Here is a 24,724-nt window from a genome sequence, read left to right as displayed (position 1 = left end):
AGACTTTGATAGTTAAGTGTATTTCTGGCCTGCTTCTGACTTTAGAGTTTATCATTAAAGGGCCAGACTGATATACACTGAAGAGATATGATACAGTATAAGACAATACAACGATAGTTTTTATTTATTTTTTTCTAATTTTTTAGTTCATTTTTATTTCTTAAGATGAGATTTTTTGAAATATTCCACGTTCTTGCTCCCAGTAGAAAGGTGACACCACTCTCAAGTTGGTACAGTAAATATGAAGCAACCAGCAGCATATCAGCAGACTGGCTTCTTGGCTTGTGCTAAAGTCACCTATTCACATAGCATGCTATATTAAATTTGTTCAATTAATTAAAACACATTTTCCATTTATACTTGAGAAGGCTTTGAGGATTGTAATCAGCAAGAAAGTACAGCAGTTTACCATAGTTTAAAGAAGGAATGGCATTATTACTATTAGTAACATAAAGCATATTGCTGCAGTACATATCATATCAAGTGTGTTTGAAAGGTACGTCAAAGGTGTCATTATAAATCTGTGATACTTTTATATTAAACTCTTGATATACAAATACCTGAAATCATGTCTAAACTTGAACTTAGTAAAATTGATACCCTTATGACAAAAAGTACTTACTGAGGCAGTGACTTTGCTAAGAGCCAAAAATACATATTCTCAAAATCTAAACTTAATCTTTCAATGTGTAACCTCAAGTCAAACTTTGAGGTGTGCTGCTGAAAGGAGGGCGATGGGTTTTTTCATTAGAGATGGGAGCAAATGCAAACTCTTGCAAATGTGTGTATGTGCGAGTTTGTGACACTCTGAGGATTCAGTCAGAGCTGGAGGTCGAGCCGGGGAATGATGAGGTGGCGCTTTCCTCCCTTTTATTCTTTTCTCCCTCTCTGTTCTTCCTGAAAGACAGATTGCATTCCATCCTCCCTGTAAAAAAAAAAACGAACAGGCAGACACATGGATAATATGAAGGTATCTGCAGTGTGTGTGTGTGTGTGAGAGAGAGAGAGAGAGAGAGAGGAGGAGGAGTGAATTAGAGGCTTGCTTGGCCAGCTTCAGACTGTGCAACGTGTCTGATGCTGGTGGATCAGATGGCAGAAAGCTACTGTGTGTCTCCCCACAGCTCATCTGCTCCATAATGTCTGCTTTCTGCTTAATTACAGCTCACCTGCAGTCGGGCCGGCGCTGCACACAGAATACTGTTGGGGGGGGGGCAGAGAACCTTCTATATAAACCTGTATTTGTACTGGGGGGGGGAATTCAACAGCAAAAAAGGGCTCTTATTATTTAGAGCCGATAACAATCATAATCTGTGCAAACCCCACAATTGTGCAGGTATTTCTAAACAGAGGCAGTTTTAGCCCACTGCAGCTGCTCACTCCAAAAATGCTAACATCTGGTTCAGTCATATGCTATTTTTTTAACAGTCATCTGTTATTTAATCTGTCATTTGATTGTTCCATCCTTATGGAACACAAGTTAAAATATCAAATACATAGTATGATGATTCAAGTAGATCTTAGTAGTCTTTCTAACACTTTCAGACATAATTAGAATGTTTGGGTTTTTTGTTGTTTTTTTCAAGTTTGCAGGTAAATTGTCTCTTTAAGGGTTCAGTTCTTATCAAGTCCTAAATTTCTAACTTCAGAGCATCTCAAAATGACTTATGTATTTGTTTTTCTCAAAACCTGTCGGGTTTTTGTTTTTTGTTTTTTTTACATTGACCATGGTGATATGATTTAACACATTTCTAAGCGTAAATGTTACACAAGATTACTATTATCTCATAAAGTGACAATTATTACACATGGTACCCTTTTTATGTACTGAGGCTCCAGTTCATCCAGAACTGAAGGGGACAGCATGAGTGGTCTAGTCTATCCGTACATGCTGACGAAGAATAAGAACACTCACAGTTGCAGAAAAAATTATTGTGCATTTGTTTACAAAAGTGTTGTTCAGCGTTTCTGTTTCTACTGTGGTGATGAAGGACCCACCAGAATTCTAAGGGGAATAAAACTGCACAATCAATCTTGTTAAAGCAGGTTTTTAAAATAACCTTCCCCAAAGTAAATGATTTTCTGTCTTCCCAGAACAGGTGTAAAAGAGGCTCTAATAGTTATACAGTGGGCGCATACACAAAGTTTAGACTATAACGACCACCAGAGAGTTTCTGCTCTGGACATATGTCCCATGGTTTCATGTTTTTTGACACAAAAGTAAAAAGTAATCACAGGACTGATTGACGGACCTACAGTATCTACTTTTTAAAATGGAAAATCAGAGTGTGTTGAGTTATGATGACGTATACTGAACCAACCTCTGCAGCCCATTCTTTATCTCTGCTTTGGGCCTCATAAGCTACCATTAACATGCGAAACGGCACAATCATAGCTAGCAATTTATGATTTTGGCCACCCTTAAGGTCATCCACCTTTATTGTCCTTTTTACTATAATCGGGGTCGTAATTTACAAAACAAACATTTTGTTGTACTCAGCAAGATTTAACAATAGCTATCAGAATTAAAAACTCCCGAGGAAACAGTTTACTAGGGTCTGAGCTTTTATATAGTCAAATTTCTGTTTTTAGTCAGAGGAGTCACCCTCTGCTGGCTATTAGAAATAATGCATGTTTAGGACATTTCCGCTGTTAATTCCCTTTACAAACCCAGAAGCTACCTCTATATTTTACATGTGTTCTGTGAATTTGATAAGGAAAAAGGCCCCAAAAAATTGTGAAATAAACAGGATGACATGTGAAGTGTTTGAAATTAACAATCTCTTTACTAAAGTTTCCTGGGCTTACTGACGTAAGCATGTATTCCAAAGTTAGGAGAAACCAAACATGCAAACCCCATATAGAACAGGTCTACCTACCCGAGTGTGAATCCAGGAGGCGATAGTTTTAACATATTAGCCACTATGCTCGGTAATGTTCTGAATGTATTTCCATCAGACCTGAATCAGGTGATCAAAAACAATGACACAGTTCTACAAATGCTAACTTTTCTTGTGTCACTTATAATCCTATAACAGAAAACAAATCCCTTCCGTCATCGACTTTCAGCAGATTCTTTTGGTTATTTATTGATTGTGATCCATGGACTGTCACAAGTGAGCTTTACTGGGACACTCCAGTCTTTTAGTTCTGCAGTATAGTTTGTGGACTTGTGAAAGGCAGATTTCTCTTTTTACACACATGCATACTGTATTAAAATAAGTCATTAGGTGGACTTTGTCAGTGTGATGATCTATGTTCCAGTGTAAATGTCTTCCTCCCCCTCACCCCAACTGGTCACAGCAGATGTCTGGCCCTCTCTGATTCTGCTGGAGGTTTCTTCCTGTAAAAAGAGCTTTTCTTTCCGCTGTCACCAAGTTCTTGCTCATAGGAGGTTGTCTGATTGTTGGCATTTTCTATGTTACTTTAGAGTATAAAGCATATTGAGGCCACTGCTGTTGTGATTTGGCACTGTATAAACTGAAATTGAATTAAATTAAATGGAATCTGATAGAATCAAACTGAACTGAATTGAAATAGTTCTAAACATGGAGCATGTTATTATACAGTTCTTTGAACAATTTTTCCAAACCTGACATGAAACCTGCACGCTGATCACAACGAAATTTAGAAACTAAAGCAGAAGATACACATACAGCCTGAGGCAAGTGTCTGTGAGGCTGCAGCCATGTTCAGGACATGTTAACACTCAAACAGATAAAACTATAAAAACACTCTGTTAAGCTGAAACAACTGGCTCAAATCTACTACCAAAACCCCAACTCAAACCAGAACTACAAGATGTAAAACTGGACTAAAACTGATAGAGTCTGAGACATCAGATTGTGAAAATAAACCCAGAAAACTGAATCTAAACAGTCTTAGCTTTAGCTCAAATCAAAGCGAATCAGGAAGTGGACCACAACCAGGAATAAATTCTGGATTAAACCCGTGCCTGTTGCAGGAGATCCTCCTCCAACCGTCCGATGCTCTTATGGATCAGGTTTCCTCCTGCTCAGCCCCCCTCCCCTCCTGCTCCTTCCTCTTCTGATCCAAACTATAACCCTTCTGGTGTGGAGGCATGGAAGGAGGGACCTTCTGTTTTTCCCTTCTTCTTTCTCGCTGTTTTTTTTTTTCCTTTGAAGGAGTCGTCCATTCTTGTCTTCCCTAAACGTGAGCAGAAGCAGCAACGGGGTAATGAGGGTGCGTCCCTACAGTCGGTCCAGTCTCGGGTACCTCCCAGTTCTTGAGGCTCCCATATAAAAACCCTTGTGGAAAGTCAGTGTAGGCAGTAGGGAGTTTTCTGCTGGGGTCAGGAGGATTGTGAACAGACGAGTGGATCCTGCCCCAAACACCCGTGTATGAGTGGAGTGTAGCAGAAAGAAACATCCCCAACTTTTTTTCCTCTCTTGCCTCAAAGAGTCTACATGTCTAGTGGCATCTAGACATGTTCAGCTTTGTGGATTTGCGGCTGGTGCTGCTGCTCAGCGCAGCAGTGCTTCTGGTCAGAGCGCAGGGCGAGGACGACCGTAAGTTTCATCACTGTTTACTGGAGCTTCTCAGACTTTTTCCCCTTTTACTTTATTGCATTTTTTTCTTTACTGGGTTTGGAAAGTGGATTTTCTCTACGTGGCTGGACGGCTTCTGAGATCTTAGAGAAGAGGAGAAAGGAAAAGTTTTAAGTAGAATTAAGTTTGCTTTGTTGTGCTCTATTGTCTCCAGACAGATAGACAGATAAAGCAGGGTGTGTGTAATGCATTGGGCATCTCAAGAAGGCCCCTGTCTCTCCCTCTCCTTGTGTTTGTCTAAGTCTCTCCAACCCCCACCTCCCCACCATGCATGCAGAGCGAGTTGCTGCAAGTTTTCCATTCTCTCCTCCAGGCGAGGGTTATCCAGCTGCATAGGTTTGAACCTCCCTTTACCCCAAAATTGGAGCATTCAAATGCCTAACCCTAATCCTGTGGCATTTTATCAGTTTGACACGACTACCTGCGTCACCTGTACCCATTCAAAAAATGGTTTCCACGAGATATGAGCCAGAAGGCGAAGCCTCTCACAGGCCTGATTGATGTGACAGGGAATTTGCAGCCTGAGGCCAAGTGCTGAGTTGGACAGGTGACTGAGAGGGAGAGTAGGAAGAAAACAGGGAGCGGAGGAGGAGAGGAGCAGGCGTAGTCTTGTCTGCCGGAGTATTTGACCTCCACAGCCTGAGCCAGCTTTCAGCTTTAGAGCCCACAAAAGCTCAGGTGGACTTTTGAAGAGATCATTTTGCACAGAAAGAGGGAAGCGGATGCCTCTGCTGGTGCTTAGAACAACCAGTATTCTCCTCTGAGAAGACAAAGGAAAAGCAGTTCAGCTCTGGAAACAAGAGCCCAGGAGGCGAAACTCGGTTTTTCCAGATGTTCCTCTTCTTTTGGAAAGGACTCAGCTGTGCATAAAAAGCAGATGTTTTCTGGCCCTCTGAACGATCTCACAACGCCACCCAGAGGCTGCTCTCAGCACTGCCAGACACATCTGGCCGCCACGTCCCCCGGTGCCATCCCCTCCCCCTCTTTTCTTTCCACTCTTTTTTTTTCTTCTCTAATTGCATCCACATGTGGAGTGTTTCCACCAGTCACTGCCAAGCCTACAGTCTGCAGTTCTCCTGGCGCTTCTGCTTTTCCCCTCTGAGCTCAGCACTTTGGTACGCTGGAAGATTTAAAAGCACTCTGAGCAGAGTCCCAGTTTGAGTTTTGCTGAGAATCAAATGCAGCCGCCACAGTGTCGGGGTGGAAAATATGACTTTGAGTTGATGTACAGGGAGATTAAATCCCATTTAATCAGTGTCTGTGTGTGCAATGATGGCGTGACCTGCAGACAGACACGGCACACTGGTGCCCTCTCTGTCACCTCTGACCTGTTCCGGTCTGATTCCAAAGCCCCCCAGTTCCTGTCCACGTCTTTATCACCGCTAAGCTTTGTGTATTTATGTTGCTGCTGTCATTATTTCCTGTTTCACACGTAGATTTTACACCAGTTTAGCAATCTATCTTTTTCTAACATTTTTCTCCAAAAAAGTGTTTTATTGAAACTATTTTTTCACTGTAATTCAAAATTCTCATCTCAGTTAATCCGTCTGACTAAATTTGAGAACAAATCAAATTTTTTAATTTGAGAAAATGATCCACATATTCAGGGTTTTTTCACAATTTATTTTTAGCTTCATAATTAAAGCACTTTAGTTTCCTGCCCTAGTTTTACCTGGACTCCCACCAGTGTAGATACTACCTGAACGCACACTGCATGTGCGTTCAGGTAGCTCACCTGTCTCTTACCGTCCCTCTCCCTCTGTGTCGCCCCCCTCAGGCACGGGCAAAAGCTGCACTCTGGACGGCCAGGTGTTTGCAGACCGGGATGTGTGGAAGCCGGAGCCATGTCAGATCTGTGTGTGCGACAGTGGCACGGTGATGTGCGATGAGGTCATCTGCGAGGATACAACGGACTGCCCCAACCCCATCATCCCCCACGACGAGTGCTGCCCCATCTGCCCCGATGACGGTATAATAACTGCATCTCTCTCTGGACAAAGCACAGATACACAAAAGAGTTTTTGCACATCACATGTTCTCATTTAAACTGCCCCCATGACACAAATCCAGCATCTGTCCTCAATGACATGCCAAGAGTTACTGGTGTGAGTGAGACACTGTCTTTGAAAAATTATTTTTTAGTTTCTGTTTGAACACTTAAAGCATTATTATGAGCTTTTCTGGGTGCTTTCATCTGTTAATGCCAAACCTGTTTGCTCTCTGCAGGCTTCCAGGAGCCTCAGACTGAGGTAAATATACATTTTCCACTGACACTTGTAAATAGTTTGTACAACTCCCATGAGATCAGATACACATTGGACACACTGTTTTCTTCTTTTCACCACAGGGAACCGTGGGAGCTCGTGGACCCAAGGGAGACAGGGTAGGTTCACACCCTCTTCTTTCCTTGTTTTACTTGTGGAGTAACTTTTGGTTGTGTGGTGAGCTCAAGATCTGTCACTGTTTTTGCTGGAGCTGATCAGTTACACTGATAGAATGTAGCTCCATGTGTTTTAAATCAGGCAGATGTGGAAACGTGACTCAGATGACTTTGAAATGCAGTGAAACTGCAAACTGCTTTTAGCTTTCATTACACATCATACTTAATCTAAAACCATTTACCCATCTTCATGCAGTGAGGTGGGAGAAAACAGTATCTTACATGTAAAGTTTCTGTAAACTGTAGTTTTTGATTTGTGTTTTTAAATGTCACCCTAGGGCACTGGTTGTCCTTTGTTACATCCAATTTTGATAGTTTAAGTCTGGTTTTTTTACCTCACACAAAACATGATGAGGTCAGGTTAAATCCTGCAGAGCAGCATGACTTGGCTTACATTTCAAAATCAAACCAAATATTATCATGGAGAAATATTATTACCTATATAAGGATTTGGTTTTTATCAATGAAAAAAACAACTTCTTTATCCATGATTTTCAACAGTGGAGCTACATTCATTTAAATTGGCGCAATCTTAGGAGGGAATTATGACTTCTGATTATTTATTTGGATTGGATTTGATTGAACCTTCATTGGTCACTTTACAAGTTGAATCTTAGACTGTAAAAGAGGCTCTGTGGACCAGCTGTGTTGTTTTTAAGAGTGCATTTAATAGTGTAATAATAATGTATTTCGTGGTGCTATTTTGGCTACCGAGCATGATGGTGACAAACAGGTGACTGTTCCTGGTTAGACTCATAGTCAGCCTCAAAGTAAACTGCACCTTTAATGATTTAAAAGCCTTTGAAGACACAAACATGGAATCAAATATTAACCAAACATGTCTTCAATGATAAGGCCAGATCACAGAAAATGCACATGATTAATGGTTTAACAAATCAGTTTTCTGTCTTAGAGTATTGGACTGTGGACATCAGAACTTTTAATCCAAGTGACCTTCTTGAGTATGACCCTGATTTCCTCTATCTACAGGGTCCTGCTGGTCCCCCTGGTAGAGATGGTATGCCTGGCCAGCCTGGACTGCCTGGACCTCCTGGCCCACCTGGACCCCCTGGCCTTGGTGGAGTAAGTTGTTGAATTTTAGTTATTCTGTATTTCACTCATTAAAGGTCAATAGTGGCCGGTCAGTTAGTAACGTAACTATGTCGTTTAATGTATGCAAATGATTGACAGCGTGTTAATCGTGCTGCAGCTAGAGCGGAAAAAGTCAACTGTCAAAGCTGAAGCCCAAATGTGATGTGATATTAGTGTGATGAGCTGTGTCTGGAGTTTGGCACAGTGTCTCTGATCAGAAGGTCAAGAAGTCATTACTAAGGATGGAACGACGCCTCATTTCCTTTTGAATGGAAAGCAGACAATATTCTGGAAGTGGACAAACTTTAGAAAGTTAGAGTTTGCTAAGCTACCATTTTTAATTTTAGAGGTTTATTTACATTCTAATATACCCACTGACTCCAGGTCTGATTTAGAAATCTGATCTGGCACCTCCAAAGACTGAATTCTGCTACAGGATCATTGTTCCACATGCTAGGCTAGCACTACATATCTTCATGCCTCTGTGCAGCCTGTTGTTGACATGACTGCTAATATACCAAAAATATTGATTGAAAATATTTTAAATAGTAACAAAATATAATTTATTATTTGCTGATTCATTTTACCATTTGCCTCTGTGCTAAAATGTTAAAAGAATACACTGTCACACTGTCATATTCTTTAATGAGATACTTAGTTAACATTCAAAGCTAATTTGCATTTCTGTATCTTGCTTAAACATGAGTCCATACTTTTGTAGAATCAACTCCTAATTAAATATTCTATGTTTCAGTTTGCCAATAACTTCGACTACATATGTGTATGCTAAAGTAATAACTATAGCGTGGATAACATGTATAACTTTACCGAGGGTTAGCATGATGCTGTTTTAGATATGGATAAATATCAACGTCAAATTTTCCATGATTCAGGACATTAACATCTATTAACATACTTCAGCATTCACTCCATGTAACCACAGTTCAGTAAACTCCTACAGTCTTCCCTGTGTATACATTATCAGTGACATACTTCTATGCCAATGGTTCACATTAAGCTGGACAATTATAGACTTGGCAGTCACCATTAACATATGTTTGACTTCAGACAGAATGTTCCCTATCTACATTATACAGTATGTATCCTCCAGAGACACCTTTAAATACTACTGTTGAGGTCAAAGGTCAATGACTTGATACGCACTGCTCATTTTAGAACTGGATTGTTATGAGTGGCATTAGCATTGAGATTCCATATCATCAAATCTGCTGCTGCAGTTTTGTTATTGTGTTTGCTTTTATTTGGAAATATGAAAAAATTATGCAGTGGGGAAGTGCATGGTAAAAGAAACAACAGACAACTATACTTGATGGAACATGACACAACTATGCATGATTTAGATATTTAATTTGGACTATGGCTCAGATGATCCAGAATCAGTGATTCTATTCAACTGGAAAAAGTACATTTAGTGTTGAGATTTGAAATGCATCATAGCTAACATGTAGCCTATGTCATGTCACAACACAGATGGAATTTAATATTTTTTCATCCTAAAAACAATCATTTTGGTATTTTTGTGAGATTAACATGTCTGTGTTTATTTTTTTCCAGAACTTCTCCCCTCAGATGTCTGGTGGCTACGATGACAAATCTCCTGCCATGCCTGTGCCTGGACCCATGGTAGGTTACATATGTATTTAAATACACTATATTCAAAATATTTCCATGCGCAGCATCTGAGCTTTTCTCTGTTGGATTTATAGGGCCCAATGGGACCCCGTGGACCTCCTGGACCTCCTGGATCTAGCGTGAGTATATGATGGGGGTTTCTATGCTTAGGTTAAAAACTGAAACCTGGAATGCTAGCTGGCATGAATCCAGTCCTTCCTTTTTCTGCTGCAAATAAGATAAGATAACCTTTATTAGTCCCACACGTGGGAAATTTGTTATTTGTTGAAATAACACAAAGACTGTGTTTTTTTCTGATTGATTACTATTAGGAAGTAGTATTGATATTGATTACTGTTAGGCTGCAAAAACACCTTTTATTTTCTTGAAAAAAAATATGAAAAATTAACAAACTGCTGCTTACAGTGCGTTGAAAAAGTGAGTAGCATCAACATATTTGGTGTAGTGATGGTGTTTGTGTTTGTTACCAACTATAGGGACCTCAGGGATTCACTGGCCCCCCTGGTGAGGCTGGAGAGCCTGGATCTCCTGTGAGTATTCAGGACAGGGAAACAAATGCACGTTGCACTTTGCTGTGATGTTAACACTCTCACCTTATGTTTGATTTTCGCTTCAGGGTGCCATGGGTCCCCGTGGAGCTGCCGGCCCCCCTGGAAAGAACGGCGAGGATGTAAGTGCACTGGATTGATATCATATCAGTTCATCTACCTATATATATATATAGGTAGATATTATATTAAAAAAGAGACTGAGGAATGTCTTGAGACATCATTTCGTCCCCATCTCCCCAACTCTCTTTCTCTCAGGGTGAGTCTGGCAAACCAGGTCGCCCCGGTGAGCGTGGACCTTCTGGCCCTCAGGTAAGTTGCTGATTCTTACCACCGATATGTAAAACAAAAACAGAGCTGAGATAATAACCTTTGTCACCTCCTTGTTTTTTTGTTTTTGTTTTTCCCAGGGAGCTCGTGGTTTCCCAGGAACCCCAGGTCTGCCTGGCATCAAGGGACATAGAGTGAGTCAGAACTTGTGCCACCCCATTCAACTCATATTCAACTCAAAATAAAAAATGTTGAAAGTCGTGGCTGGAAACTTCATCTTTGCATGTCTCTTATTCTGTGTAGGGATTCAGTGGCCTGGATGGTGCCAAGGGAGACAGTGGCCCCGCTGGACCCAAGGTGCCCCTCCCTTTGTTATAACACTTGTTCTCACCACATAAGTTGTAGAAAAAAGTCACCCACAGGTGGGCTACTTCACTTATAGTGCAGTGTTGAGTAGCTGTAATCGTAGCAGTGCTATAAATGACAGTAGTAATTGAAAAAGTAGTTGTAATATTGGCACTGATATCTAACTCATAGTGGTCCTGGTGGTGGGAGCACTAGTGCCAGAATTTGAAGTACAATAAAATTAATCGCATTTAATTGTAATTATAGACAGCACCATATCACAACTCCCTTTTAACAGGAAGAGATCTCTGGCAGAACTATCAATATGGTTCTCAAATGAGTACCGTTTAGTGTTTAAAGACACACTGAAAAAATTAACCCATAGATGCAGAAAAATCATTAAAACAGTTTCAGCATTTCCTCCATTATAACCAGTGTATTTTCTTCACCTACCACTCCACCGACAAGTTGGTCATACAACATATTTTAACCTAAAGCTAAATACTACTTCTATTAACAGCTAACAGTTTGAGTATCAGTGTGGACAGTAAAAGCTGTGGCTACAATAATGCTACAAAAAGCAGTAGTATCAACCATTTAAACACTAGCAAGTTACATTAGCAGTCACTGGCTACTTTTAGTTATAGCAGCTTGATTGGCTAAATGCTGCATTGACGAGCATAATTTCTGAAAGTTTGATAAAGTTTCTAGAGTTTAATCAATGATTCTAATCTTCTCGCCGGCCCATGTGTTTCTGTCCATTTAGGGAGAGGCTGGCACCCCTGGTGAGAATGGAACCCCTGGTGCTATGGTGAGTAAAACAAGCACCCCATCTCTGCTACATAATTATAGTAGTATAGTTTCTTCTCTCCACAACTGATTTTGGCTAACTGACACTGTCTTTGTCTATCTCAGGGACCTCGCGGTCTGCCTGGTGAGAGAGGCCGTGCTGGTGCTACTGGAGCTGCTGTGAGTCCATACATTACATAGTTGCAGCTAGTGAAATCAATTTATTAGTGAATTGAGAAACCAGTCGACCACTCACGTTTGTCTTTGACCTGCAGGGAGCTCGTGGTAATGATGGCGCTGCTGGTGCTGCTGGACCTCCTGTAAGTCTTTCATTGTCCAAAGCTTCAGTTCTTAAAATCTCAGCTTTGTTAGCACTGACCCAAAAAGATGCACTATGTATATCTGAGTATCTGTGTTTTTGTTCTTCTCAGGGTCCCACTGGCCCCGCTGGACCCCCTGGATTCCCCGGTGGCCCTGGAGCCAAGGTATAAACTGCTCCTGACCCGCTCCAGTAATCCTCAGTGCTATCCATTTTTCTTCTGAAACGCAGTATAATCTATTTCCTCTCCTCTCTTAGTTGTGTTTTTACTGTGCCGACTTTGAAGAATTTATTTTCTGAAGCATGTAGGTAGCCAACACGTACACCTGACATGTAGAATGCAGGTCATAAAAACCATCTGAGCTCCCACTACTGTTTGAGTATAAACAGTAACTATTAAGAAATTAGATGGATGGGCGCTATTTTTATTTTTATTTTTTGCAGAGTTCTCAGTATATTTTAAAGCTTATGATAGAAATTCACAGTAATTGTCTGTGCATGTGGAACTGGGTCATAGCTGAAGCTGTGGGGTTCTTTTTGGCTGAGGTTAGATGTTGAGTGTTTTCTCTAAAACAAATCTTCTGTTTATGCCGACAATTTTATCTTTTTTTTTTTGTCTTCCACCACCAAGCTGTTTGTATTACTAAATAATCTTTTCTTTCTCCCCAGGGTGATGCTGGAGCTCAGGGTGCTCGTGGACCCGAGGGCCCTGGTGGAGCTCGTGGTGAGCCCGGAAACCCCGGACCTGCTGGCCCAGCTGGACCTTCCGTAAGTATGAGTGACTGTAATAAAGATCCTTGATGAAAACAACAACAAATGGGCCACAAAAAATAGGCCACTAGAATCTGATTCAAGGCAAAATAAAACAATTTACATTATCATTTAAATTGTTAAAAGAAATTAAAAATAATTCTGCCTTCTGGGACAATAAATAAACTTCCTTCCTTCTCCTCTCAGGGAAACCCTGGAGCTGATGGAGCCGCTGGAGCTAAGGGAGTACCTGTGAGTATCTTTAAACAAATTTACTCTATTTTTAATACTTTCTTATTTTTACTAAAGCTACAGATAGTCATCACTTTTTCTACAGCATGACATTAAATGACTGTATTGTTGTGTGCTGCCACCTACAGGGTGCTGCTGGAGTTGCTGGAGCTCCTGGTTTCCCCGGACCCCGTGGACCCCCAGGACCTCAGGGTGCTGCTGGTGCCCCCGGACCCAAGGGCAACACTGTAAGTAAAGATCTCTTAGATCCAAAAAAAAGCAAAATCACCCAAAATTTAAACTTGTATGTTTTGTGTGAATACTTTGACAGTTACAACCTACAGAGATAAAAACAAAAGTTAGAGATTTGTTTTGGGCATTTGTTGTTTGCTGAAATTATTTTTCTTTTAGATTTATCCAAATAATAGTAATTTCTCCCTAGTTTGTAGTTTGTTTAATTTTATGTTTTCTTGTTTGTTTGTGTCCCATAGGGTGAGGCTGGTGCCCCAGGATCCAAGGGAGAGCCTGGTGCCAAGGGAGAGGCTGTGAGTTCACCATAGATCATGACAGAGCACACTGCACTAAAATTATGTGTGTATCAGCCTCTTATGCCACATTGCATGTTACATTGCTCTTCTACAGGGTGTTTCAGGAGTTCAGGGACCCCCTGGACCTCCTGGTGAGGAGGGCAAGAGAGGAGCCAGAGGAGAGCCTGGTGCTGCAGGAGCCCGTGGCGGCCCTGGAGAGAGAGTATGCATCTCACTGGATTCCACTTTATCCGTACCCTAATCTGTAAAATGATGGCAGAGGGACCTCTAGTGGTGTTTCAACACAAAGGACAAAAGACTGAAATCTTTATACTGATGGTCAAATCTAAATGATTGAGATTACTTGTGTGCAGCTGTAAACATTACAAAGGTTAGTTTGACTGAAAAAGCAGATTAATCTCTGCTTGGAATGAAAACATAATAAACACCATTGGGCTCTTAATCATGATGTAACCAAACTACTGAGTGAGGTTCAAAATGTTCCCAAAACATTTGACCAAGAGTATTACAGATATGGACATACTGAGTGGTGCTAGTACTAAGATAGAAACATTCATTTCATTGGTTAAAAGCATTAAGTCTTTTGGATGTTAATTTAAGTTAAAAATGATGCCAGAGACCTGAGGCCCGGATCTCTCTGATGGAATTCGACTGTATGCATGATACAGGGTGTTCAATTTTAAACCTACAGTTTGAACACATTTCTGTTTAAACACTTTTTACTGTTCAGAGCTAAGCAGGACATGTTTGATTGTCTTTACAGGGTGCCCCTGGTGGTCGTGGTTTCCCTGGTTCTGATGGCCCTGCTGGACCCAAAGTAAGGAAAATGCACACATACATACAACAGATATAAACCTTAATTCCGCCCGCAGGCTTCCACAATTTTGGTTTAACTAATTTTTGAATTTCCACCATTCTTATTTTCTTCTTAGGGTGCCAATGGTGAGCGTGGTGCCCCCGGTCTTGTTGGAGCTAAAGGTGCCACTGGTGAGTCTGGCCGCACTGGTGAGCCTGGTCTGCCCGGAGCTAAGGTGGGATAGCATACTGTCTGTCAAATAATTCTCTGCAGCATCATTTATTCATTATACCCAGTCCCTCCTCTGACCTCTGACCTCTGCTTTGTAGGGAATGACTGGCAGCCCCGGCAACCCTGGACCTGATGGCAAGATGGGACCTTCTGTAAGTTTGTATGCAGTATAGTTAACCCTAGTTCTTATAATTTATGTCAAGAAATAGCAAAACCCTTAACATGCTTAATCTTCCTTAACAGGGAGCCCCCGGACAAGATGGCCGCCCTGGGCCTCCTGGCCCTGGTGGAAATAGAGGCCAGCCTGGAGTCATGGGATTCCCCGGACCCAAGGGTGCTGCTGTGAGTAGCGTTACAACATCTATACATTATATTTAATCATGCTTAGTAATAGTGGGCATCTAAAATATGGTCTCCGTGTTTTTTTGTCTATAGGGTGAGGCTGGAAAGCCCGGTGAGAGAGGAACCATGGGACCTACTGGACCTGTTGTGAGTGCTCAATATTCTGCTGTTTTCTTTCTTGTTATCTATCATCAATGGTAGGATTGTGTGTGTGAAAGCCTTCTATCTCTCTACCCAGGGTGCACCTGGAAAGGATGGTGATGTTGGCGCACAGGGCCCCTCTGGACCTGCTGTAAGTAAACAACACTAACTGGCTACACTTCGATATTAGCACCCAAGTTTGTGCTGATGTCTCTCTACTGAAAGCTACATAGCTGCAAGAATAAGTCACATCTACTCAATGCATTACTGCCACCGTTGCTGACTCTCCCTCTCTGCTCATCTTAAGGGTCCTGCTGGTGAGAGAGGAGAGCAGGGACCTGCTGGATCTCCTGGATTCCAGGGTCTCCCAGGACCCCAGGGAGCCATTGGTGAGAGTGGCAAGCCCGGAGAGCAGGTACTGATTGAAGCGGAACTATGACTGGAACAGCATCATTTCCAGTGAATAAAAGTGCTTATTCCTGTATTTCTGTTTTTCCTTTTAGGGTGTACCTGGCGAAGCTGGAGCCCCAGGACCTGCTGGAGCTAGAGTAAGTCACATATCCTCATAATTTTCACAGTTAGATAAGACTCTAATTGTGGTTTAAATATAATTAAATATATTCATTAGTTCTTTGTCCAAAATCCTACATGGTGTAGAAAACAACTTCCTAAGTTGCTAACTAGCTTGTTCAAACACATTAAAGTTATTACTAGCAGCTTATAACTGCTTTTTTATTCTTTAAAGTGGATTCTTGTCCAAAATGCTCGATGTTAGACCTGGAAAACAACTTTTAGCCTGCTAACTAGCCAGCTACTTTCAATATTAGGATTGCTAACAAGCTACTGTATCATTAATAGTGATAGCAACTATGCAGATGCTATCACTAGCTTCAACTCACATTACCTGTAAACAAAACAAAGGTACCATACCAGTGTCGATATGGTCACAGGAGGAAAACCCTTGCACTGCCATTTACAAAGTAGCGCTTCGTGTTGATCTGACATTCTGTTTTACCCTGTCATTCATAAATGAACAGATAAATTATGATGAAAGCTTCACCTCACATATGAACCTCCCTTTGGGGAATATCATCCAACTAGAACTGATATTAGATTAGATTAGATTAGATTAGATAGAACTTTATTAATCCCTCGGGTGGGTTCCTCTGGGAAATTCGATTTCCAAAAAGCACAGCACCGACAGAAGTTTCAGAGTTACAGAATATTATATATATATATATATATATATATATATATATATATATATATATATATATATATATATATATATATATATACACACACACACACACACACACACACACACACATATATAAATACAGAGACAATATAAATAAAAATATACGAAGGGGATAAATAGAATAAATAGGAATAAAAAATAAAAATACAAGTGAATGAATTGCACATTTCGAGTATTGAGGTCTATTGAGGTCTATATAGCAGATCTAGTTCTCATGGTTTCAACAAACCATCCAATAAACTCATTCCAACCTACTCTTCTCCTCAGGGCGATAGAGGATTCCCTGGTGAGCGTGGTGCACCTGGGCCAGTTGGACCTGCTGGTGCCCGTGGATCCCCAGGAGCCTCTGGAAATGATGGTGCTAAGGTGAACACATCTTATATAAAAACTAAGAAGTTCTCAGTTGTGAGTAGATTGACTAAATTGCACATATTTCACTATTCTGAACATCTCTTCCTCAGGGAGATGCTGGAGCCCCTGGTACTCCTGGTGCTCAGGGTCCTCCTGGACTGCAGGGAATGCCTGGTGAGCGCGGTGCCGCTGGTCTTCCAGGACTGAGAGGAAACAGAGTGAGTTGCCTTCTGTAGTCCTATTACTCTTAGTATTCCGATAGTACATTGGCGGTCACTGCCATTGTAGACTGCTATCCTAGGTGAGATTTACTTTAGCAATCCAACAAACACTGATCAGTGTTTCTACTATATGTCCATCCATTTTATTGTCATTACGACACAATTGGGATGCAAATGCCCAGTGTAATCGCTGATGGGCTTTACGGTGACTTAGCAAATGACCCCAGCATTGTAAGACCTGATATACTATGTGAATGTTCGTCTTATTACCAACATCTTTTTTCCTTTCAAACACACAGGGTGACCAAGGATCTAAGGGTGCTGATGGAACTCCTGGTAAGGATGGTCCTCGTGGTTTGACTGGACCAATTGGACTTCCTGGACCTGCTGGCTCCCCAGGAGACAAGGGAGAGTCTGGTGCCCAAGGACCTGTTGGACCTTCTGGAGCCCGTGGACCCCCTGTAAGCACTGCTGTGTCTGCTACAGATAATGTTTAATTTAAAGTTTTTAAGTGTGTTAATCTTTGAATGTTCGAATTCATTCTGATTCGTCTACCTACATCTTAGGGTGAGCGTGGTGAGGCCGGACCACCTGGACCTGCTGGATTCGCTGGACCTCCTGTAAGTAAATTCTACAATAGTGTCCACGCTATTTTTCTTACTCTAACACAGAAGTTACTAAAAAACTATTTGGCTTTTTCTTCACAACCACCAATCCACTCTAGGGTGCTGATGGACAGCCTGGTGCTAAGGGAGAGCCTGGAGATAATGGTGCTAAGGGAGATTCTGGTCCTCCCGGACCTGCTGGACCCACTGGTGCTGCAGGACCTCAGGTTTACACAATAACATACTCCCAGCATATCCCAGTTCACAAATTACAGCTATTTAGACATACATGTGACCACATTGTGTGCTGCTGTTTCTTTGACACTATGCTGTTGCCTTTCAGGGTCCCGTTGGAAACACTGGCCCTAAGGGAGCCCGTGGACCTGCTGGACCTCCTGTAAGTCACTCTTCCTACTTTCCCAAGCAACTTACATTTCTGACATTAGCTTAGAGGTGACAGTACCTCTAGCCAAACTGGCAATACTTCATAAAACTGGGCAAAGAAAATTTAAAAAAGGAAAGAAAGTAGTGAAAGATTTTATTTATTTTCCAAACACGTACCACCATCAAATCCATTGTTTGATACATGTCTGTTTTTTGTTTGTTTGTTTTTTACTGACTTGATGCAGTATTTTTGCAGCCTGAGTTAGCTAATTGGCCTCGATCTCCCTAGGGTGCTACTGGCTTCCCTGGTGCTGCTGGCAGAGTTGGACCTCCCGGCCCCGCTGTAAGTTTTTCTTAGGTGTTTCTGACACAGTGCGCAAAATCTATGTGTTTTCCTGGAATTATTTTCAATTCTCCCTGTCCTCCCCACAGGGTAACGCTGGACCTCCCGGAGCTCCTGGACCAGCTGGCAAGGAGGGACCCAAAGGAAACCGTGGTGAGACTGGACCTGCTGGTCGCCCTGGTGAGTTGGGTGCTGCTGGACCCCCAGGACCTCCTGGAGAGAAGGGTAGCCCTGGTGCTGATGGTGCTCCCGTAAGTTATATCAACTTTCAGTACATTCTAAAATGCTGTGACACAATTTATAATAAACCATAGCCTTCAATAATCTTCTTTCAGCAATATCATTAAATTTAATTTCCATCCTTTCACTGACTGCACAGTTTCTGCTACCTGTGTCTCAGTGTCTAACTACTTTCTGTCTGTCTTTCACAGGGTAGTTCTGGTATTCCTGGACCTCAGGGTATTGCTGGACAGCGTGGTATTGTTGGTCTGCCTGGACAGAGAGGCGAGAGAGGTTTCCCTGGACTTCCCGGAGCTCTTGTAAGTTCCTATTGGTATTCTAAAACCCAGAATTTCAAAAATTTAAAAATGTTCAGTGGATCTGATAAATCCAGAACATCAAGTTACATGATTCTAAATCAAGAGAAAAGTCTATCTACTTCTAAAAGACACAAAACAATAACATTTAATTCTCATTTAGCTAAGCAAAAAATAAGACAGACCAGTCTCAGTCAGTTAGAAATATGAATGAGGTTAATATAACTGGACTGACTGCAATTGTTGCACTAATAGGGAGAGCCTGGAAAGCAAGGCCCTGGTGGTCCAAACGGTGAGCGTGGACCTCCCGGACCCATGGGACCCCCTGGCCTGGCCGGAGCCCCTGGAGAGTCTGGACGTGAGGTATAAAGTCCCACTAGAGCAAGTGGAGAGCCAAGGGGTGGCTCTCCCTTTGGTTACCCTACCCAACCAACTGTGAAGCCCATTGAAGGGCCAATTATATGCTCATGAACATGTAGTTGCATCTAGTGACTGCTATATTCCTAATAGAACTTTTTGCGTGACAGTATTTTGCTATAAACACTATTTCTGACACATCTCGTTATGCATTCAGCCATATAAATTTTAAAAATTTTCAACAAACTTTCAGTGAAGTCAGTTCTGAAGGTTTTTGTTAAGCTTAACTTGCTCTGTGCCTGTGTTTAAGGGAACCCCTGGTAACGAGGGCGCAGCTGGTCGTGATGGAGCCCCTGGACCCAAGGTAAGATAAGCTGACCTCACCAACAGCACACAGCTATCTTATTTTTTGTTCCATAGCGCCAAGTATGTTGGCAGCCTACAAGTTAGCATGCTAACATGTTAACATGCAACTAAATAATTTGTGTAGCATCACAAGTTATCTAGCCTAAAGCTTACCTATTAGCCATCATCCACAACTTCTAAAATGGCAACCAGAGGAAGAAGTCACACTTTCTGTGAGTACTGCCATGATTTGTGAATCCCACCCTGGAGGATATATATGTGTGTTCAGCATGTTCATACATATTCATACACTACTAGAATTTTTAACATAAAGCTTAACGGGCAAATGTAGTCAGATACACTGTTTGAAGCTAGTGATAACCTAGTTTTTATTTTTCCTTTAGGGAGACCGTGGAGAGAGTGGCCCTGCCGGAGCCTCTGGTGCCCCTGGTCCTCCTGGCGCCCCTGGACCTGTCGGCCCTGCTGGAAAGACTGGTGACCGTGGAGAGACTGTGAGTGACAAATCTGCTTCATTAATGTTTCAGCTTGGTATGTCATGCCAGTCAAAGACAAGGCTGTAAGTCACTGCAACCCTGTCTCCACGTAAAACTTTTTTTTTTTTTCCAATTTTCCAGGGACCTGCTGGCCCTGCCGGCGCTGCTGGCCCTGCTGGACCTCGTGGCCCTGCTGTAAGTAACAATATTGGTTGCAAAACTACACTGGATGGAAGAGCATGCAAGGAAGGTTAAACCAAATGATGTCTGTCATTTTTCCTTATGACAGGGGGCTACTGGACTTCGTGGTGACAAGGGAGAGGCTGGAGAGGCTGGAGAGAGAGGCATGAAGGGACACAGAGGATTCACTGGCATGCAGGGACCTCCCGGACCTGCTGTATGATAGTTTATGCTTGAGTCTGCATATACTATAGTCAAAGAAAGTAATGCCATACACCAGTAAACTTAGTTTTAAACTGATTGTCTTCTTTTGTGCACCCATAGGGACCTTCTGGAGAGTCTGGACCCGCTGGTGCTGCTGGACCCGCTGGACCTAGAGTAAGTTAACTTAGTCTGGAGCAGTTGTGTAGTTTCAGCTTTACCTAGTTTATTTTCAGATACTGACATTTGAAATTTCCTGGTATCTGTAGGGTCCTTCAGGAGCTGCTGGTTCTGCTGGTAAGGATGGTATGAGCGGTCTGCCTGGACCCACTGGACCTCCTGGACCTCGTGGACGTTCTGGAGAGATGGGACCTGCTGTAAGTCTAACAAGCTAACCTTCTTTACATTCAGCTGTTTACTTAAGTTGTGCCACGTTGTACCTTTATACCTAGGGTTTTTGAGGGTTACATTTTGATAAAAGCAGCACATTACTAATGAACTAACCAACCCACACTTTTTCTTTACCCTTCTCCTTCTGCAGGGTCCTCCTGGACCTCCTGGACCTCCTGGAGCACCTGGTGCCCCTGGTGGTGGATTTGACCTTGGCTTCATGGTCCAGCCTCAGGAGAAGGCTCCTGATCCCTTCCGCATGTACCGTGCTGATGATGCTAACGTTCTCCGTGACCGTGATCTGGAGGTTGATAGCACCCTGAAGAGCCTGAGCCAGCAGATTGAGCAGATCCGCAGCCCTGACGGAACCCGCAAGAACCCAGCAAGAACCTGCAGGGACCTCAAGATGTGCCATCCTGACTGGAAGAGCGGTGAGCAGTTCAATACAGTGACAGGAGAGCTAGTCCAAGGGCAGTCAGATGTAGGCCTAGCGGAGTTTTGAAGTTGTTTGTGTTTTGCAGGTGAGTACTGGATTGACCCTGATCAGGGCTGCACTCAGGACGCCATCAAGGTCTACTGCAACATGGAGACCGGCGAGACCTGCATATCCCCAACTCAGCGTGAGGTTGCCCAGAAGAACTGGTACATCAGCAAGAACATCAAGGAGAAGAAGCACGTCTGGTTCGGAGAGGCTATGAATGACGGCTTCCAGGTAAGCGTCCTAATTTATAGAACCTACCTGTTCTCTCTTCTTCTATTCTTCTTTATAGTTTCTTCTTCTGTCAATTTCCATATTTCTCTTATCTGCAGTTCTATTGTGATTTGCTGCAGCTTGAGTTCATTTCTCTTACCCACTTTCCTAAATGTCTGCTTAGGTTCCTCTTCTACTCCTCTCTACCCATCTCCACTTCTTCCCACTTTGTCTTTACCCAGTCTTTTTCAACACCATCACACCTTTGCCCATCACAGTCAGTAATCTATCCCCTATTCACTGTCTTGTGCAGTTCGAGTATGGCAGTGAGGGCTCTCTGCCAGAGGATGTCAACATCCAGATGACCTTCCTGCGTCTCATGTCCACTGAGGCATCCCAGAACATTACCTACCACTGCAAGAACAGCGTCGCCTACATGGATGCTGCCGCTGGCAACCTCAAGAAGGCCCTCCTCCTCCAGGGCTCCAACGAGATTGAGATCAGAGCCGAGGGCAACAGCCGCTTCACCTACAGCGTCCTCGAGGATGGATGCACGGTGAGGAAACCTTTTACATTAAACTCAATATGTTAATTATTCAAAGTTAACAGAGATTGAGACGGGTTAGAGGCTAGAGGTTCTAATCAGCACTGTTCTGAATATGAACCCTAATTCTGATTTTCGTTGTCTCTCCTTCCAGTCACACACCGGTACATGGGGCAAGACAGTCATTGACTACAAGACATCGAAAACATCTCGCCTGCCCATCATTGACATCGCTCCTATGGACGTTGGTGCTCCAGACCAAGAGTTTGGCTTTGAAGTTGGACCTGTCTGTTTCTTGTAAAAAGAGAAATCTGGACTTGAAATTGTTGTTGTGTGCGTGTGTGTGTTTAATTTTTTTCTAGCAGTCATCTCTCTCTAAAGCAAAAGCAAAAAAAATGCCCCCAACAAATCATTCTCCCGATGCCATTTTTCTGAAAAATCTGACCCTTCGTTCTACAAGTTTCCATTTGGCCGTTGCTCCGATGGTCCGCTTTGCCTAAAACCTGCACTTCGACGAGAACAAGATGGCGGTGGTGTAGAGGCATCTGCATCGTCGCATTTGGGACCACTACTTTTTTTTTGTTTCTGACTTTTTTTTGTTTGTTTTTGCCATCACCAACACCAAGGATCCTGTAGAGAAGACATTTTGTTTCACTGGCAACAAGAAAATAATATATGCCTCTGTAAAGTGTAAAAGAAAATTGACTTCCCCTCATCATGCGGCCAAACCCGGCCTCTCTGGAGTTTACAGAAACAGACACAGGTGACTTTTGTATTTTTATACACCTCTGCGGTGAGAGGAATGAAAGGACAGTCCCAACAGACAGAACCCAATTGCTTTGTACCACGTTTCAGGTGTTGATGAATAAACGGTGAAACTGACAGCCATGTTTGTCTCTGTTGTTCTGCCCTTCCCCTTTTTCCACCTGCCCCTAGACAACGCCTCCTCAAGAGTTGTTCCTTCCTCACCTGCTGATGTTGTAGCTGTTGTGATTTGTTTGTTGTTGTGGTCTCTTTCATGTTTATTCCTCTCTATGTCTCCCTTTTTTTCCTAAAGAAAAGCCACATTAAAACCACCAGCAGAGAAACATGGGTTTAAACCTCTTTTTTTAAGGAAAAAAACACAAAAAAATCCTTATGCCTACCTCAGAAGTGAAAGGAATTCCAGCTCTAAAAAAAGGGCCCAGTGTTTTTTAAAGTGAAGCCTGAAGTAGAGTTGTGGCGGTCAGTGGGGGTAGTTGAGGTTTGCAGACACTTTAACAGAAGCAGAGAGGGCAAAAGCCTGAAGGTGCTATTCTTTCTTTCTCAGAGGTCTGCTGGCTGCTCAGTATGACTATACTGTTGTGTAGTAGTGTAGCTACGGTCACTCTGGCATGGCAGGGTCCTCCTCATGGTGCTAAAATAAAACCACAGTTTTTTTTCTTGGTGTCCAGAATGAGACAGACTTCTTCTATTTCCAGCTTTGGTAATGTTGGCAACCAGCGTAGCGCCTCTTTAAGCCTCTTTTTTTATGTTTTGAACTTCCCCCTTCACTTTTAACTGTCATCCAGATTCTAGTCCACCAACTATCTGTTGTGGTCTGTTTCTTGTTTTTCTTTTCTTGAAGTTTCTCAACAACAACAAAATTCGAGCTGTGATAAAATGCGCAGAAAGAGAACCATCAGTGAGAGTTTGTGAGAGAAGGCAGACAGACACACCCATGGGGGAAAACACCACAAGGATCTGTACCTATTTTGTATATGTATAATAAATTGAGATGTTTTTAATTATTTTGAATGCTGAAATAAAGCATGTTAAGTGGTCGAACAATGAATCCTGCCTAATTGCCTGACTGACCCCCTGCACTTCTCCCCCCCTCCAAAAAAAGAAGAGACTTGAAGTAAAGCACCTTTTGCCTTTTTTACAACTTGTACAGTAACAGAAAGAGACAAGATTAAAGAAACATGACAGAAAGATTTCTGCCTCTTGTTTAATATTTTGCTAATATATTCCTCTGTAGACGAAAGATGTTAGCAGATTTTGAAACATTTTTGAAGGTAGCACCTTGACTTGTGTCTCTTGATTATGTAAGCCTTTGCTTCTCTTTGCAGTTTTGAGTGCTACCACGTAAAATAAGCAGGTGAATAACGCGGCTTCTAATTGTGAAACCTGTCCAACTTACTGGGGGTCAGAAAAAATGAGGAGAGCAGCCTACCTTTCAGTCAGATTCCACATTGTGACTTCTTCCATGCCATTAAATCCATATAGAAAAATGCACATCCATAATCCGCCAAGAAAGTGTCAGCCTGATAGTCCATTTATGAGTAATTCTGTCCATCTTGACAAGTCCCTACAACAATCTTTTACCCCACTGTTTCCACAGCTGGTCAGCCCGTCTGCTCATCTCAGACTGCAGAACTGAGGGGCTTGTTGGTGCTGGAGGGAACCAGCTCTGCTCTCAGACTGTTGGCATCAACTTGGCTTCACAAAGACACTGATTGTCCACCTTGAGGGAGCCAGGGAAGAGAGGGTAGGTTTGCACTCCCGGCGGGAATCTGGATTATTTCCGCAAGAATTTAGGCCTTTATTTGAGGCCTGGGCAGAGGAATGTTAACCTCTCCGGTTTCGGACAACAGAGGAGGTTCTGTTTGCAGAGAGGAAGCTTCTCTTCAGGCTTGTGTGACTTTATACCAAGAGTAAACATCAGAAGGGTGCGATGAGGCCAGAAAAAAGGAGAGAACAGATACAGCTAGAGGATGACTTTTAAGCAAGATCTTTGAAG

The 24,724-nt window shown here is 42.4% G+C and overlaps 1 protein-coding gene and 1 long non-coding RNA gene across 3 annotated transcripts; one reads left to right on the top strand and one right to left on the bottom strand.

Moving 5' to 3' along the window:
- Positions 1-98: 98 nt before the first annotated feature.
- Positions 99-10,395, bottom strand: LOC145428383 (uncharacterized). 2 transcript variants are annotated; one of them, XR_013908672.1, is made up of 3 exons: positions 10,344-10,395; positions 6,301-6,555; positions 99-925 (listed from the first exon to the last, which is right to left on the bottom strand). It is a non-coding gene; the product is annotated as an uncharacterized LOC145428383 (long non-coding RNA). The 2 variants fall into 2 exon arrangements; XR_013908671.1 differs by lacking the exon at positions 99-925 and adding an exon at positions 4,284-4,648.
- On the top strand, positions 4,383-23,776 carry col1a1a (collagen, type I, alpha 1a). Its single transcript, XM_026165965.2, has 49 exons — positions 4,383-4,526; positions 6,343-6,534; positions 6,792-6,814; positions 6,913-6,948; positions 7,996-8,088; positions 9,673-9,741; positions 9,825-9,869; positions 10,227-10,280; positions 10,367-10,420; positions 10,557-10,610; positions 10,709-10,762; positions 10,872-10,925; positions 11,680-11,724; positions 11,829-11,882; positions 11,978-12,022; positions 12,134-12,187; positions 12,691-12,789; positions 12,979-13,023; positions 13,152-13,250; positions 13,494-13,547; positions 13,645-13,752; positions 14,314-14,367; positions 14,483-14,581; positions 14,676-14,729; positions 14,821-14,919; positions 15,013-15,066; positions 15,158-15,211; positions 15,368-15,475; positions 15,564-15,608; positions 16,589-16,687; positions 16,783-16,890; positions 17,193-17,354; positions 17,460-17,513; positions 17,618-17,725; positions 17,842-17,895; positions 18,172-18,225; positions 18,315-18,476; positions 18,657-18,764; positions 19,017-19,124; positions 19,429-19,482; positions 19,868-19,975; positions 20,099-20,152; positions 20,247-20,354; positions 20,462-20,515; positions 20,608-20,715; positions 20,880-21,159; positions 21,250-21,440; positions 21,733-21,975; positions 22,118-23,776. Exons 1-49 carry the CDS (start codon positions 4,445-4,447, stop codon positions 22,262-22,264), a joined length of 4,344 nt encoding a protein of 1,447 aa, XP_026021750.1. The 5' UTR covers positions 4,383-4,444; the 3' UTR covers positions 22,265-23,776.
- Positions 23,777-24,724: the final 948 nt, after the last annotated feature.

The sequence above is a fragment of the Astatotilapia calliptera genome, chromosome 4 (genome assembly GCF_964374335.1).
Source record: "Astatotilapia calliptera chromosome 4, fAstCal68.1, whole genome shotgun sequence".
NCBI classification, from domain to species: domain Eukaryota; kingdom Metazoa; phylum Chordata; class Actinopteri; order Cichliformes; family Cichlidae; genus Astatotilapia; species Astatotilapia calliptera.
This window is presented reverse-complemented; position numbering and strand designations above follow the sequence as displayed.